This window comes from Neofelis nebulosa, chromosome X, assembly GCF_028018385.1.
Source record: "Neofelis nebulosa isolate mNeoNeb1 chromosome X, mNeoNeb1.pri, whole genome shotgun sequence".
NCBI lineage: Eukaryota > Metazoa > Chordata > Mammalia > Carnivora > Felidae > Neofelis > Neofelis nebulosa.
The window spans coordinates 12,120,302-12,135,610 of NC_080800.1; the positions used below are offsets into that span (position 1 = coordinate 12,120,302).

General features: G+C 43.4%; 1 protein-coding gene across 4 annotated transcripts in view; it reads right to left on the reverse strand.

Moving 5' to 3' along the window:
• PIR (pirin) overlaps positions 1–15,309 on the reverse strand; it is a 97,980-nt gene that overhangs the window by 82,425 nt on the left and 246 nt on the right. Inside the window, exons 1-3 of one of the 4 annotated variants that reach the window (XM_058713462.1) lie at positions 14,421–15,067; positions 13,985–14,113; positions 7,298–7,390 (exon numbers count right to left, since the gene is read on the reverse strand). In XM_058713462.1, coding sequence (XP_058569445.1) covers positions 7,298–7,390; positions 13,985–14,113; positions 14,421–14,489 — 291 coding nt within the window. In that variant the 5' untranslated portion in view covers positions 14,490–15,067. Of the gene's footprint in view, positions 1–7,297; positions 7,391–13,984; positions 14,114–14,420; positions 15,068–15,309 lie in introns of those variants that run through there. The other 3 variants (XM_058713460.1, XM_058713459.1, XM_058713461.1) reach the window with 3 other exon arrangements.

A 15,309-nucleotide genomic window follows, 5' to 3' on the forward strand; every position in this document is an offset into this window, starting at 1 on the left:
CAAGGAGGAGAATTCTAGGAATGTTCTCTGCCTATAATCGTCATAGGGTAGGAGTGGGACAGAGGGGGAAGTCTGCTGGGAATTTATTTGGAAAACTTTTGAAAAACAGTTAACTGCTACTTTCCTTCGTGTGACTTATGCTTCCTGACATGGACCCGGGTTGAATTCTCTGCTGTGGGGACCGTCCTCTGAGCTGCAGGACGCTCAGCTGCAACCCTGGCCTCTACTCACTAGATGGCACTAGCGCCCTCCAGATGGTATGATCAGAGAGGTCTCCAGAAATTGCCACACTGACCCCCTGTAGGCAAAGGCACCCCCAGATGAGAACCACTGGCATAGACACTCTAAAATCCAGACTTTTTTTTTTAAACGTTTATTTATTTTTGAGACAGAGCGAGAGACAGAGTGCAAGAGGAGGAGGGGCAGACAGAGGGAGACAGAGAGTCCGAAGCAGGCTCCAGGCTCCAAGCTGTCAGCACAGAGCCCGACGCAGGGCTCGAACTCTCAAACTGAGAGATCATGACCTGAGCTGAAGTCGGCCGCTCAACTGACTGAGCCAGCCAGGCGCCCCATTGAGATCATTTAGGCATACCCTAGAATCAAGGCATAAGTAAGAACACCCCAAATGCCCATCGACAGACAACTGGATAAACAAAATGTGGCATATCCATATGATGGACAATTATTCAGCCATTAAAAGGAATGAAGTTCTGACATGTTACAACTTGGACGAGCCCTGAGAACTTTTGCTAAGTGAAAGGAACCAGACACAAAAGACCAACACAGGATTCCTTTTATATGAAATGTTCAGAATAGGCAAATCCCCAGAGACAGTATGGTTGCCAGAGCCTGGGGGAAGAAGAAGATGGGGAGTGACTTTGAGTAAGTATGGGCTCTCTTTTGGGGTTGATGAAACTGTTCTGGAATCAGAGGTGACAGTTGCACAATATTGTGAAAATACTAGAAACCACCAAATATTTTTTAAAAACTTTGTGAATATGTATTTGTATCTGCCATTATGTGCTTGTTTTCTAAGCACCGTCTTTTGGACGGTGTGATGTGAATTCTGGAATTTTCTCTGCATCAATGTAGTATGTAGAAGTAATCACTCAGTAAAATAGCCCATCTTTCCCCACAGTACAACTGAAAATAAACTTTTTTTTTTTAAGAATAAAGGTATAGCCTTTGCTTTGTATACAAATCCTACACTATGCCATAATAATTCTGTCACTCTCCAACTGTCGTGGAGATTATTCTATATTAGAACATATCAAGCTGTGGCATTCTTCTTAACAGCTGTGTAGTATCATTGTATGGATGCGTGTGTTTAAACCACTAGTTCTCTACTGGGGGTCATTTGGTAGCCCTTGTCCCCCAAAGCAGACGGTTGGCAATATCTGGAGACACTTTTTGTTGTCACCCCTGGCGGTAGGGGGCGCTACTAGCATCTAGTGAGTAGAGGACAGGAAAGCTGCTTCACATCCTACAGTGCACAGGACCACCCCACCGGAAAGAATTCTCCTCCCAAAATGTTAATAATGCCCAGGTTGAGAAATTGGCTCAACTTTTAAAAAGTGGAATAAACAGGGGCACCTGGGTGGCTCAGTCGGTTGGGCGTCCGACTTCAGCTCAGGTCATATCTCACAGTTCGTGATTTCGAGCCCCGCATCGGGCTCTGTGCTGACAGCTCAGAGCCTGGAACCTGCTTCGGATTCTGTGCCTCCCTCTCTCTCGGCCCCTTCCCCACTCGCGCTCTTTTTCCCTGTCTCTCAAAAATAGATATTTTAAAAATTCTTTTAAAAAAATTTAAAAATGGAATAAACATTTGTATAGTGAGCCTTTATTCTTACTTTGGTTTCTTTTTTTTTTTCTCCAGAAAAGTATTGAGATTTCTAGAAGTAGGTTAAATGGGTTAAAGGGGAAATGCCTTTTTCCTCTGAGGTACATGGGGCTCCCGTTGCTACGATGAAGGGGATATTTCCTCCATTCTATCTGGTTATTGCTTTCCTGCAGGAAAGTGGGTGATTTTTGCATATTTATTTTAAATTCAGCAAGTTACTAAGAAGTTTTGGTTGATACTCTTAGCACAGTGGTGCCAAAGGGGTCTTGGGGGTGAGGATGGCTTTCTATAATCTGTTGCGCCTCAACTGCAAACCATGCCAAACATACAAGCTACAACCTCCAAGTCTGCGCCATAAGCCCAGCTTTGGAAACGTCCCGTGCCCTCCCTCCTCCTCCGGTCTCACCACCACCCAGAGCTGGATGCAGCCACTGTGGGGCTTGCTTTTGTTAGCATAGTCCCACAAAGAAATAATTTTTCCTCCTCCTCTCCAACAGCTGTAACTCATATTAGTAGCTTCGAAGTTTCCGGGGTGATATTAAATCATAATGGCGCTGGTAGACATTCTTGTCTTTTTGTTCCCTCAAATTAACAGGATTATGTCTAATATCTCAGTGTTAGATGTGACATGGGAAGTTCACCGAACAATAGTCTTCATGATACTGAGAAAGTATCCCTCTTTCCCAGTTTTCCTAGAGTATTTTTTTCTTTCCAAAATGGGTTTTGATTTTTTTATTTGTTTTGAGAGAGAAAGAGAGAGAGAGCACATGTGCGGAAGCAAGCAGGGGAGGGGCAGAGAGAAAGGGGGAGAGAGAGAATCCCAAGCAGGCTCCACACTGTCAGCACGGACAAAGCCCGACTCGGGGCTCGAACTCATGAATTGTGAGATCATGACCTGAGCCAAGATCAAGAGTCGGAGGCTTAACCGACTGAGCCACCCAGGTGCCCCATGCATTTGATTTCGATCGGGCTTCCTTTTTACCCCCAGCTTTGATTCAACAATGGGATAGTGTGGTTTTGAGAGTACACAGCAAGGTAGGAAAAACAGGCTGTGTGGGAGACAGGGGTTTGATTCCAGCTGAGTTTTCGGTGTGAATCACCAGCACCCTTCCCTCCCTCTCCAGGATATGGTGCAGGCAGCGCATGCAAAGGCTGCTGGCCGCCGTCCAGGAAATTGGAGTGTGGCTTTTCTGATGGGCACACCCTTGGAAACAGGACGGGTTTGTTCTCCTGAACAAAGTCAGAGAACCTGCTGAGGCTTGTAGTGAAAAACCTGGGGGAAAAAAACACTTCTGAGCCCAACTAAGAGCATAATAGACACCATCATCCTTAAACGTCCCTGACACATGATGATTTACTCCTAACTGTTCTTAAATGTAACCAAGCAGGAGTGACCGGGGACTTTTGGTGCTAAAACCAGGAAAGTCCCAAAGCTATAATTTAAACGATGATTTTGAAAGGCATACAACACGCTTCTTCTCAGAACAGGCGAAGAGACGAGTTCATCAACAGCGTGCTGAACTTGAAGGGCTTCTTTTTCGAGCTCAACTCAACTTTGGCAGGGCACGGGTTCTTCAGTTGGTTCTGTTTCCCAGAAACCAGGGTTGCCCTAAGCAACTCAAGCTATTAGGCCTGACCAGAAATAGGTAAATACAAAAAGTTTCCACACTTTACCACCCAGGCCTTTTGAAAACAATGCTCCCCAGAGGCCTAACTCCTGGCAGGAAACACTGACTGCATTTTCCCCTTCGTCTTGTGACCTCCAGCTGTACCTCCTTCTCCAGGGCATTCCTGCTCCCTCAATTCTCAGGCAAATTTTCCACGGAAAATACACAGTTCTCCAAACCATTAAGTAGAAAACAACAACAACCGCTATAAATGGGTCCTCGCTCTTTCCCATCTGGTAGAATTATAGTACTTCCGGTTTGGAAGATCATCTAGATCATCTTAATGTGCTCGCCAACCCCTCGGGGCTGTTGCTGAAATACGCTGCTGGCTGCGTGGGTCCCACTTCAGGTGATCGGAATTTTCTAGGATAATATTCTCCACATTTCTTTGATCACGTATCGCTATTAGCTACAAAAAAAAAAAATGTGAGCATGCACTCATAATGCATATATCTAATTAGGTTGTGTATTCCCGGGATAGTACAACGTAATTTCATTTTGATTTTAACAAATAAGTGGAAACCGGCACAGCACTGACTCATGTGGCACACAGCCTATTTTGAGGACCACTGATCCTGAAAACGCACCCATTATGTTAGCATTCAGCGAATGCTTGTATTTCTCCAGGCATAAGAAAATCACTCTGATTCAGGAAGCCTATTCTATGTTTTATATGTATATTATAACACATATAATAAACATATATATGTATATATATATAACATGTTATTACAAAGGTCTTCCTTCTATTGGTTTGTATCTATGCTTCGCATCCAAAGGTTTACCTTTGAGGGCATGCAAAATAAGCCTAATCCTTCTTAACACTACTGCAACTCCTATCCCTGAAAACAGCCGGATTTCCTTGATAGACAAGAAGCTTCTCTAACACAGTAAGGATCCCAGCAACCCAACAGAAAAAAATAGGCCAAGGATATAAATATGTAAGGTAAACAAATACTTAAAAATGAAAACAAAACCATAACCTCGCTCAGCTAGGAAAAGGGAAACTTAAAACCACGCTGAAGTATTCTCTTTCATTTATCAAAACGGCAAAGAGCTGGAACAGCGGGATCAGCCTGTGATGTTGGTGTTGCTGAGGGAAGCCTGGCACCCCCACACACTGCTGTGCTAATGTTGATTGGTACAACCTCCGTGGCAGGTGCCTGATGAAGCCATTCAAGAGTCGTTGTCTGAATACTGGGAAAATGCTAACCTTATAATGGTAAATGAAAAAAAAAAAAAAAGAAAGAAAACAGCACAATACCAGAAAAAATATACTAGAAGGAAATTCATCCAAACAATAACGATATATATTTCTGGATGGTAAGACAACATAACAAATGATTGGTTTTGTTGTTGTTGTTGTTGTTTTTGTTTAGTTTTATGAGAGACAGAGAGGGAGACAGAGAGAGAGAAGGGCAGAGGGGGAGAGAGAGAATCCCAAGCAGGCTCCACGCTCAGCATGGAGCCCAATGTGGGGCCCGATCCCATGACCTACGCTGAAATCAAGAGTCAGACACTCAACCGACTGAGTCACCCAAGCACCCTTCTAGTTCTGTTCTTTATACTAATTAGCCTTTTCAAAATTTATACCAAGCCTATAGAAAATGCACCAGGGAGGAGATGATGAGAGCCTATCAGGGGGCCTGGTTCTGAACTGCAGACTTTTAACGTCCACATTAAGAGACAGAAGAATGCTTGCCTTGCCTACACGCCTGGGAAAAACTGATACAGTTGATTCTGGGTATTCCAGGTAGTTATGTTCTATAAAGTTGCCATGACCATCGGATTCACAAACAGTGAACCGCTGCTCTTGGGGAAATACAGGGTCTAGTCCCTTTGAGCCTCTAACCACATTTTCATCAACCGATCAACATAGAACCTTGTTTTATGTGTGCTTCTGTTTAAAGACATCTCACGAGTAGGTGAATTCGTGAATACAGGATTCACAAATAATGAGTAATGGCTGCAATTATAACTCTGCTTTTAGGGAAAATTCTTACTCAAAAGTAAAGGGCCAAATCCCAATATTCAACAGCTGAACACCTTTGCAGGTGAAAGTTGAGCACCTTAAAATTTATAAATTGCAATTTATAAAGGAAATTAAGTTTCCTTTCCATAACAGAAAGGAAAGCAATGCGTGTCATGATTCATTTTATTTAATACATTCACTGTGTTAGCAAAAACTCTATTATCCAATTAAATTCAGCCAGTAGTTACTGAGCATCCCCACCTGCAGAACATGGTGATGTGTGGGATTATGTCAGCTGAAGCAATTTACAGTCCTCTTCGCCACGGGCGGGGAGGTTGAGGCCAATTCCTAACTCCAATACACAACAGACAGAATGTGATCGAGGCCACCATAGAGGTCTAACGTGCATGAGACTAGTAAAAATAGAATACTATGGGGACCAAATGAAGGAGAGAGTGTACTCTCTTGGGACTGTCTTATAAAAGATGGTGGAGAGAGTGGCATCTAAAAAGACCTTGAGGGACTGGTACAATGGTAACTGGAGCTGTGCGATGGGAGTGATGAGAATATCCTGGTACCAGAAGCAGAGGAGAATAGTGGGGACATGTGTTCTGGAAACCGGGTCAGAATCCAGCATGGGTGTAGGATAAGGGAAAGGAATGGCTTCCATTACTGCTGTAAGGCAAGACACAATGCCCCCAAAGTGCTAACGGAGAACTGGACGGCCAATGACTAAGTGGGGAACGGAAACCGGTCCAACCACCTTGAGCCTTCATATTGTTTCCAGAATCTTCTTGGTTAACTCAACCTTTACATGGCAGTGGTTAACTCTTTAGCAGTCCATCTTTCACCTCCTTAACCAGAATGCAAACTGGAAGCAAGCAGGGGACCAAGGCTCCTGCTTCCTTAGCCTCTGTCCCTCTGCCCACCACCCACTCCCCAACACAACACACACACACATCTAACCTACAAAGGATTGCCCAACACCAATGTCGGCATGTCACCAGTCTTTAGCAAGTATTTACTCATTCGGTAATTGGCTTTGACAAACACAAGTGAGCCCTGGTCTTCTTCCTAATACAGGTTCTTCTCACGGAGCAGATGGCTACATTTTCTTGGTAACTGTCCCTGCATTTTCCCAGAACATACGTATACGTACATGTAGAGAATGAGAATCTTTTAAAGTGCCACCACATTGCATCATACATTTTTGTCTCTTTATCTAACTAAAACTGAAAACAAGTGTTCAGCAGAATCTCTGTAAATCTTAGAGTTAAATTTTTAAATGTACAGGTATGACCTTAAAATTCTAATTTTTAGGCTATGCTGTATTTCAGCCCTTTGATTCTAGAATTCCTTAGAACTGAATTGAAATACTAATAGTGTTCTTGGATTGTCTTTGGAGTTTTAAATATTACATGAGATTAAACATTTCTGAATTTTCTTGAAGAAAAACAAGTTTTCTACATAAAATTATTTAAATCACACCTTAAATTGTTTCTTCTCTCACAAATTATTTTAATTACATAAATATTTGAAGAAGCCAATCCTTGCTCTTTATTAACTGCACAAATAAAAATGTCTCCAGTGGCACAAATTCAAAGAACATTAAAAACAGCAAATATTTAAATCTGAATATACTTCATGTAAAGTATATGGCTTCCCAGAGTAGCCAGTCCATAGCTAAGACCTTCAGAATTAATTTAACTATTATTCATTGTTTCTAACTCTGAATTTTCTATTAGAAGTGATCATTCAATTTAATTACGGAAGCAAATTTAAAAATACACACTTTTGCAGTCAAATTATTTTACTTACTGTCTCAAAACCTCGATGTGGGTGATCAGGAAATCCACCTGGTCTACCTCCTTTAAATTCGTCAAACAGTAAAAATGGGTCCAGATTTTTCAACTGAAATAAAAATTAAATCCAACAGATTAGACATGCCTTTTAAACCACACTACTGGGGGCTATCTTCATGGACAGATCTAGCAAAACTCACTGAAAACAACGTAGCTGATGAGAATCTTGAAATGAAAATCACTTTCAGGAAAGAATGCCTTATACACGTCCACATGCACACGCGTGCACGCACACACACATGGACTGTAAGTACGTTAAAGAGCCTATTTTATAAAAGGTACAAAGAGGAGATAAACATTTCATGATCATCGAAGATCTAAACGGTCAAGCACAAACAAGATACAGTCTGTATCCTAAGCAGATTCAAAAATCCATGATAGCATACATGCTCTGGAGGAAGGCAATTTAACACATACAAGGGAAGGGGAAGGATCAGGGAAGGTACTTTCAGGGAGGTGGCACCTGAGCTAGGTCCTGAAGTCATGTAGGAGTTAATGAAGTAGAAGGGGGGAGAAGGAAGAACATTCCAAGTAAAAGAGCAGAGAACACTGCTAAGCTATAGTAATTATAATAATCTATCTGTAGCTTCTTTTGGGTTTTCTTTGCAGACATTCAGATTGCCAGTGTATTTACCAATAAGCTTTTGCCCAGCAGTTCACAAATTTTTTGGTTGCATTAGATTAAAGCTGTGGCAGGCTGCAGTTTTTGTGGGGTCTGCTAGGCTTGGCTGGTCTCTCTACATGGCTTATTTTCCATCCCAAGCTGAAACAGTGGCCACTATCTAGGACATGCTGTTCTCATCACCAAGGGCAGGAGCAAATGGGAGCCAAGTCAATAGTGCACAATCACATTAACACGTCCCAGGTCACAGCACGTGACATGGCCAAGCCCAAGGCACGAGGAGGGCACTTAAACCCTGCCTATGGGACTCACGGGGAATGCACCTAAAAGTGGGTTTGGAGTGTGTAATCCCATTATGGGGGGCAGTGAATATTTGGGAGTAGTATTCCAACCAACACCCATCAGCAAATAACAGGGGTCCTTTCCCCTTCGTTTTCAATCCTTACACTTTCTATTTCTTTTCCCTTTTTGCAAGCTAGCGCATCTACAACAATGCTGAGTAGAAACGCTGGTAAGTAGACGTCCTTGCTTTTCCCTGATTTTACATAGATTGCTTTTTCAAGATTCATCGGCATGCAGGTTGTTTAATACAGGTTTTCTGCAGACTCCCTCCACAAGGTGAAAGAATTCCCCTTCCGTTTCTAGTTTACTAATTTCTTAAACCTACACAGGTGTTGAATTTTATCGAATGCTTTTTCTGCACTGATCGAGATAATTTTTCTCTCCTTTAATGTCTTAATGTTGGTAAATTACATAAACAGATTTTCCAACATTAAACCAAATTTGCTGTGTTCAGACAATCCAAACCTTGTTGTGATATATTATCTTTTTTATATGTTGCTATATTTGCGTAGTTAATATTTTGCTTATGATTCTTGCAAAAATGTTTATAAATGCCATGCAATTATCCTTTCACTTTGCTGTCCTTGTCTGGTCTTGACTGCAAGGCAACGTAGTTTCCTAAAGCGATGTGAGGTCTCCCTGGAGACCACCTCCATCTGGAGGTGGAGAGTTTGTGTTACTGGAGTTATCTATAGTTTCAATATTGGGTGAAATTTGTCTGTAAGATCATCTGGACCTGTTGTCTTTGAGGTAGACTTTTAAAATAGGCTGGGTGGGCCTTTTAGGGAAATTGTTTATTTAAAAAAAAGGGATGGACAGCTGGCACTGATCCTTTTGCCCTTTCCCTTCTTCCTCCTCTCTGTGCCCAAGGGTGAATGGTTACTGTTGCCTCAACAGCTGTCTCGGGCCATAAGGTGATGCACTAAGAGCACTAAAATGATGAACTAATATAGAATGAGCATAGGTCTCTAATAAGTGGGGAGCCTTCAGGCCCACCCTACACTGCCTACTCTTGGGTTTTCAAAAGAGAAACACAAATCCGTACGTATGCAAACCATTGGTTTTAGAGGCTGCCTTCTGTTACACAGTTGAACCTAATCCTGATATAAGGGTAGTAATGCCTGTGGCAGCAGCCCAGAACCAGCTGAGACCCCACTTTCCCAAAACTCAATGAAATGCCAGCCTATATCAAGGCAATATGGAGGCAGCAGAAGGGAGAGGTCCTGTCAAAGATAAACTCCAATAGCTCAGACTACCTCCCGGACCTACTCAACCTCTAGACAGGGCTGGGGGGTAACGATGAAAAAGTAGAGGGAAATTGCCAGCATGCAGTTCAAACTGAGATCTAGATTTGGCCTTGAATGGACTTGAGCTACGACTCTATGCTCCCCACCATGACTCTACACGTAGAGATCCTGATAATGGAGAATGCCATCTACAGAGGCTATACCAATCAGGACCAAGATTAGTCAAGGTTATTTAATGATATTAAGGAACTCTTAGCATTTTTAAGTGTGTAATGGGATTATAGTTTCATTTCTTAAAGCTATTATCTTTTACAGATACCAACTGAAATATTTATAAGTACAATAAAAATGATTCACTTTTAAAATACTTTGAGTGAAGAAATGGTTGGGGGACACAGAGGAAACAAGAATGCCCATGAGTTGATCACTGTGGATGTTGGGTACATGGAGATTCATTATACTATCTTCTCTTCTTTCCTATTTTAGAAATTCTTCATAATAAAAAAATACGTGTAAGAGTGGTCCAAGGAAAATCACACTCCACCAAGGAGGAGCATTGAGGCAAGTGCAAATGAGTGACGGGCTTCCCTGTTTCCCAACAGAAAGCAAGCCACTAATACCATGCTGTGCAATCATTCAAATTCCAGCTTGGCCCACATTTAATCATGATGAAAGGCGTGAGCTGACCCCACTCCTTCTTTACTGTTCATCGCCAAAAGGCTCAGTGAGAGCTTTGTAAATTCCTCTGCCTCCACGTTTACCGCCATAGGGAACATGTCACTTAGGGCCACTAATACGAAACACTTGTAAATTCTACACTAAAATAGCTTTGTGCTCCAAAGTGTGTGAGATGTTTCTTCAGAGACAAAGTCCGGGTGCAAAAAGTTTGAAAAGTAACTACCTTGAAGCTAGATTGGTGCTTTCCTTCTCTGCTGACTGGAGAATTAGGGGTTGCAGGGTACTGAAAACTATGGTGACAATCTAAATGGCCAGAAGTAGGTCCAGGAGGAAGACAACAGTGGTATGCCATACACTGGAGCAGGTCATAGCTATTTCAATGATGGTCATGAAGAACTGATAACAACGTGGCAAGTGCGTACATTACTGTGTTCAACGAAAAACCAAGGACACAAAATTGTTTATTTTGTATAATCCCCATGATGTAAAATATACAACTACATGGACACAAAAGGAAACACCCTCTGTCTTAACAGTAATTAAACCAGGGTGATGGCATTAGAAGTGATTCCTATCCACTTACTTTTTTTTTTTTTTTTTTTTTTTAAATTTTTTTTTTCAACGTTTTTTTATTTATTTTTGGGAGAGAGACAGAGCATGAACGGGGGAGGGGCAGAGAGAGAGGGAGACACAGAATCGGAAACAGGCTCCAGGCTCCGAGCCATCGGCCCAGAGCCTGACGCGGGGCTCGAACTCACGGACCGCGAGATCGTGACCTGGCTGAAGTCGGACGCTTAACCGACTGCGCCACCCAGGCGCCCCTCCACTTACTTTTTTCTTAGGGTAGAGGCATACACAGCAGACCCTCTGAATTAGTAGAATGTGGGTATCTTTAACATTGTTTTGGTGTTTAATTATTTTTGAGAGAGACGGAACACAAATAGGGGAGGAGCAGAGAGAGAGGGAGACACAGAATGTGAAGCAGGCTCCAGGCTCCGAGCTGTCAGCACAGAGCCCAACGAGGGGCTCAAACTCACAAACTGCGAGATCATGACCTGAGCTGAAGTCGGACGCCTAACCGTCTGAGCCATCCAGGTGCCCCAGAATGGGGGCATCTTTAAAGCATAAGTCTTCAGCGAGGGACTCTTAACTGGGTACCATGGATAGAATTCAGGGTGGCTATATACTTGGCTGGGGAAAAAAATTACATCTTTATTTTCACTAACCTCTAACTGAAAATTTCTCTTCTGAATTTTTTTCTAGTAAAACGTATATAACAAAATTTGCCATCTTAACTCTTTTTAAGTATACGGTTCAGTGTCATTAAGTACATTCACATTGGTAGGCAAGAGTCACCGGCAGCCATCTCCAGGCTGAAATGCTTTAATCATGAAGACAAAGAATCACAGTAAATGACCAGGACCTGTGACTCCAGAAATCAAAGCTCTTTTCATAGCACATGACAGTGGTTGCAGGTGTACTGAACTATCATTGTTCATGTGCCTCACAGCTTTGCAATTAGGGAGTTCTATGAACTGCCACCAGGTCTTATTGATTATTTAATGCAAAATTACTAGATTGCAAATCTGCTTTGTAATAATGTGCTAACCATATTTCAATATGTTTTCCTTTGTAATCCTATGTATTTTGTTTCATGTGTATAAAAAATATTATTCTGAGAAAGAACTTGTAGGTTACACCAGCCCCCCCCCAGGGGTTGACAAGACAAAAAGAAATTAAGAAACGCTCAGCAGATGTGTTCTGACAGATGGGGTAATTAAAGTATTAGCTACCCCCAACACAATGGGTGTCCGAGTTCCAACAATTGTTCTGTCCGTGATGAGGTCTGGTAGAATTGGATACCACACCCATCTGGCATCTCCCCAACACCCACCACGCATTCAGCCCTTACAATAATCCTGTTTGCATATATCCTGTTGGAAAACAATGTCTGATGGACCCCAAAACACATTCACAGGTGAAGAGGAAGCTAATGGCAGAAAGAGTATGGGAATATCAGAGCAGAATCTAAGAAGGGGAACCAACCAACCTCATTTTTTAAAAAGAATCCATTTCCCTAATATACTGCTTCCTTTATTCAAAAATATTTGGGGAGGGGGAAGATGTCCAGCATCACTAATCATCAGGGAAATGCAAACCAAAACCACAATAAGATATCACCTCACACCTGTCAGAATGACTATTATCAAAAAGACAAGAAATAACAAGTATGGGGGGGTGTGGAGAAAAGGGAGCCCTTGTGGACTGTTGGTGGGAATGTAAATTGGTGAAGCCACTCTGGAAAACAGTATGGAGGTTCCTCAAAACATTAAAACTAGGAATACCACATGATCCAGTGATCCCACTCCTGGGTGTTCACCCAAAGAAAACGAAAACACAAACGTGAAAAGAGATCTGCACCCCCGTGTTCACTGAAGCATTATTCACAATAGTCAAGACATGGAAACAACCGAAGCATCCACTGAACGGATAAAGAAAATGTGTGTGTGTGTGTGTGTGTGTAAACACACATACACTATGAAATATTATTCAGCCATGAAAAAGGAGATCTTGTCATGTGCAACAACATGGGTAGATCTTGAGGGCATTATGCTAAGTGAAAGAAGTCAGACAGAGAAAGGCAAATACCATATGATCTCACTTATGTGTGAAATCAAACAATAAATACATCAACCGAGCTCACAGACACAGAAAACAGATTAGTGGCTGTTGCCAGAGGTGGGGGTGGGCGAAATATGTCAAGGTGTTCAAAAAGTACAAACTTCCAGTTAGAAAATAAGTAAGTCCTGGGGATGTGATGCGCAACATGGTGACTATAATTAGTATTACTGTGTTACATATTGGAAAGTTGCTAAGAGAGAAAATCTTAACGGTTCTCATCACAAGAAAAATAAGTTCTGTAACTATGTACGGTGATCAACATTAACTACACTTATTGTCGTGATCATTTTGCAAGACAAGCAAATACCAAATCATTATGTTGGCCACCTGAAACGAGTACGATGTCGTATGTCAATAATATCTCAATGAAAAACAATCTTTCTGGAACCCGGTATGCTGCGCAGCGCTGTGTTCCTTGGGCTATAACCACCATTTGCTACCTTTCTGTGCCAATAAGATTTTCTTTTCCGCAAGTCACCATGCCCCCGGTAATTTTCAAATAAAGCCACTCTCTCGTGTTGAAAGAGGTCTACCTGACCTAAAATCACCTCATATGAAAGAAGCCTCCACGCACCCCCTCCACCACGAGAGGCCCACAGAGTTGGGTCCCGGTGGTTTTTTCCAAGAACCCAAATCCCTGGCACTGGCTGACTGGCCAACGGTGGACACATGACCCAGGCGAGCCAATCAGATTCTCTCCCCTGGGAATTTGGAAGTGAGCCCTACAGCTACTCCCTGGGGCTGTGAACTTGGGGCTATAAGGTGGGCCCATTTGGCGGCGTGCACACTGAGGCAGGTAGATCAACCCAGGACAGCACAAGGGAATGCAGAGTAGGGGCACGGACGCCTCCGTTGCACCTTCTGTGCAGGACCTCTGTACCCATGTTAGAGGGACCCACTTTGGGGCGGGGCTGGTCCAGGGGGGACCCTAATCACTAAGTTTAGAGCTGGACGCTCTGGCACCCCCACAAGGCAGGTCATGATTGTCCCGGGCCCTCTCTTCCCAAGTTAACCCTCACTGTCCCACCAGTGCCTTCTGCCAAAAACACAAATAGCCACCCAACCAGCATACCTCGGGTCTGCCAATGCTTCTTCGGACCCTCGCCCCGACCCCTTCCGACTGCTCCCGGCTGAGCATGGACAGGGTAACCTTCTTGGAGGAGGCCATGTCCAAGTCTAAAAAGAGTGTTCCGATGCTGAGCTGTAGAGGAGAGAGGGCCAGAGGGGGAACAAAATAAAAGACAAATCACAAAGGAGGGCACATCCAAGGACTACGAAATAAAGGGTACTAAATTCAGACCTGCCCCAAATATTAACAGCTACAGTATATGGACTATTTCCTCCGTACAAGACCTGGGTTAGGTCATCTAAAATAATGTTGGGGACCATGTATGGTACTAACTAGGTTCCCAGCACCCCACTAATTATTTGCAATCGTTACCTCATGCAATCCTACAGCCATCACTTACCAGGTTTAGCAAGAACAGTTCGGCCGGGCACTTACTAACCTCTAATGAGCGCTGTATCCGTTTTATCTCATTGCAATCTCTCAAGTCCCGCCAGGGAGGTGCCACCATGAGGTAGAAAGATTTATGTGGTGACACACGGAACACGAAGGAAATCCGTGAGGTCTGTGACTCTCACCGGAACACGCCAAAGATTTTGGCACTGAAAGGATCTTCGAGGGTCACCAAATTCAAAGACACATTTTTCCCCGCAGTTCACGGGCAACTTCAGTGGCAAGAAATCTTTGAGCTTTGTCAGGAAGTCTTCAGGAGCACGGGAAACCCCCAGGTGTCCCTGCCAATGCATCCTGTATTTCAGGACCAATCTACACCCCGCCTTTAGTATTCAAAAGCGTTTTCTCTCGGCGGGGCCTAAGTTCTGCCGACTGGAGTATCACAGAACCAGTAATGATCAATCCCTTTTTCACTTCAAATGCTTGCAGACAGCAGTGCCACCAAATCCCTAAAACTCTTCTTCAAGCGAAACACAATCCACTCCTTCAAAGATCCCAACTCAGACCTAGAGAGTCGCTTTAGCAAGAAGCAGAGACTCCAGAGCCGGAGAGCCTGGGTTTGCATCCGGGCTTCACCCGGTCCCAGCTGTGCGACCTGAGGCCACCTGCTAAGCCTCTGTGTTCCTCAGTTTTTCCATTTGTGAAATAGGGGTAAGAAGCCTGCCAACCTCAACGGGGTGTGGTCGGCGCTCTAAGAGTGTTAGCTGCTGTCACTCAGAGCCCTCCACTCGGCCACGCCCCCCTAGTCAGTCACCACGCGTCCTCCCGGGAGCAGGCAATCGGTAAATACTTCCTGGGTGCTGGACAGGGGGGTTCCGAAATGAGCTTAATCCTCAAAGCCGTCCAGAACTGTCATCACACACGTACAAGCAAGCAGG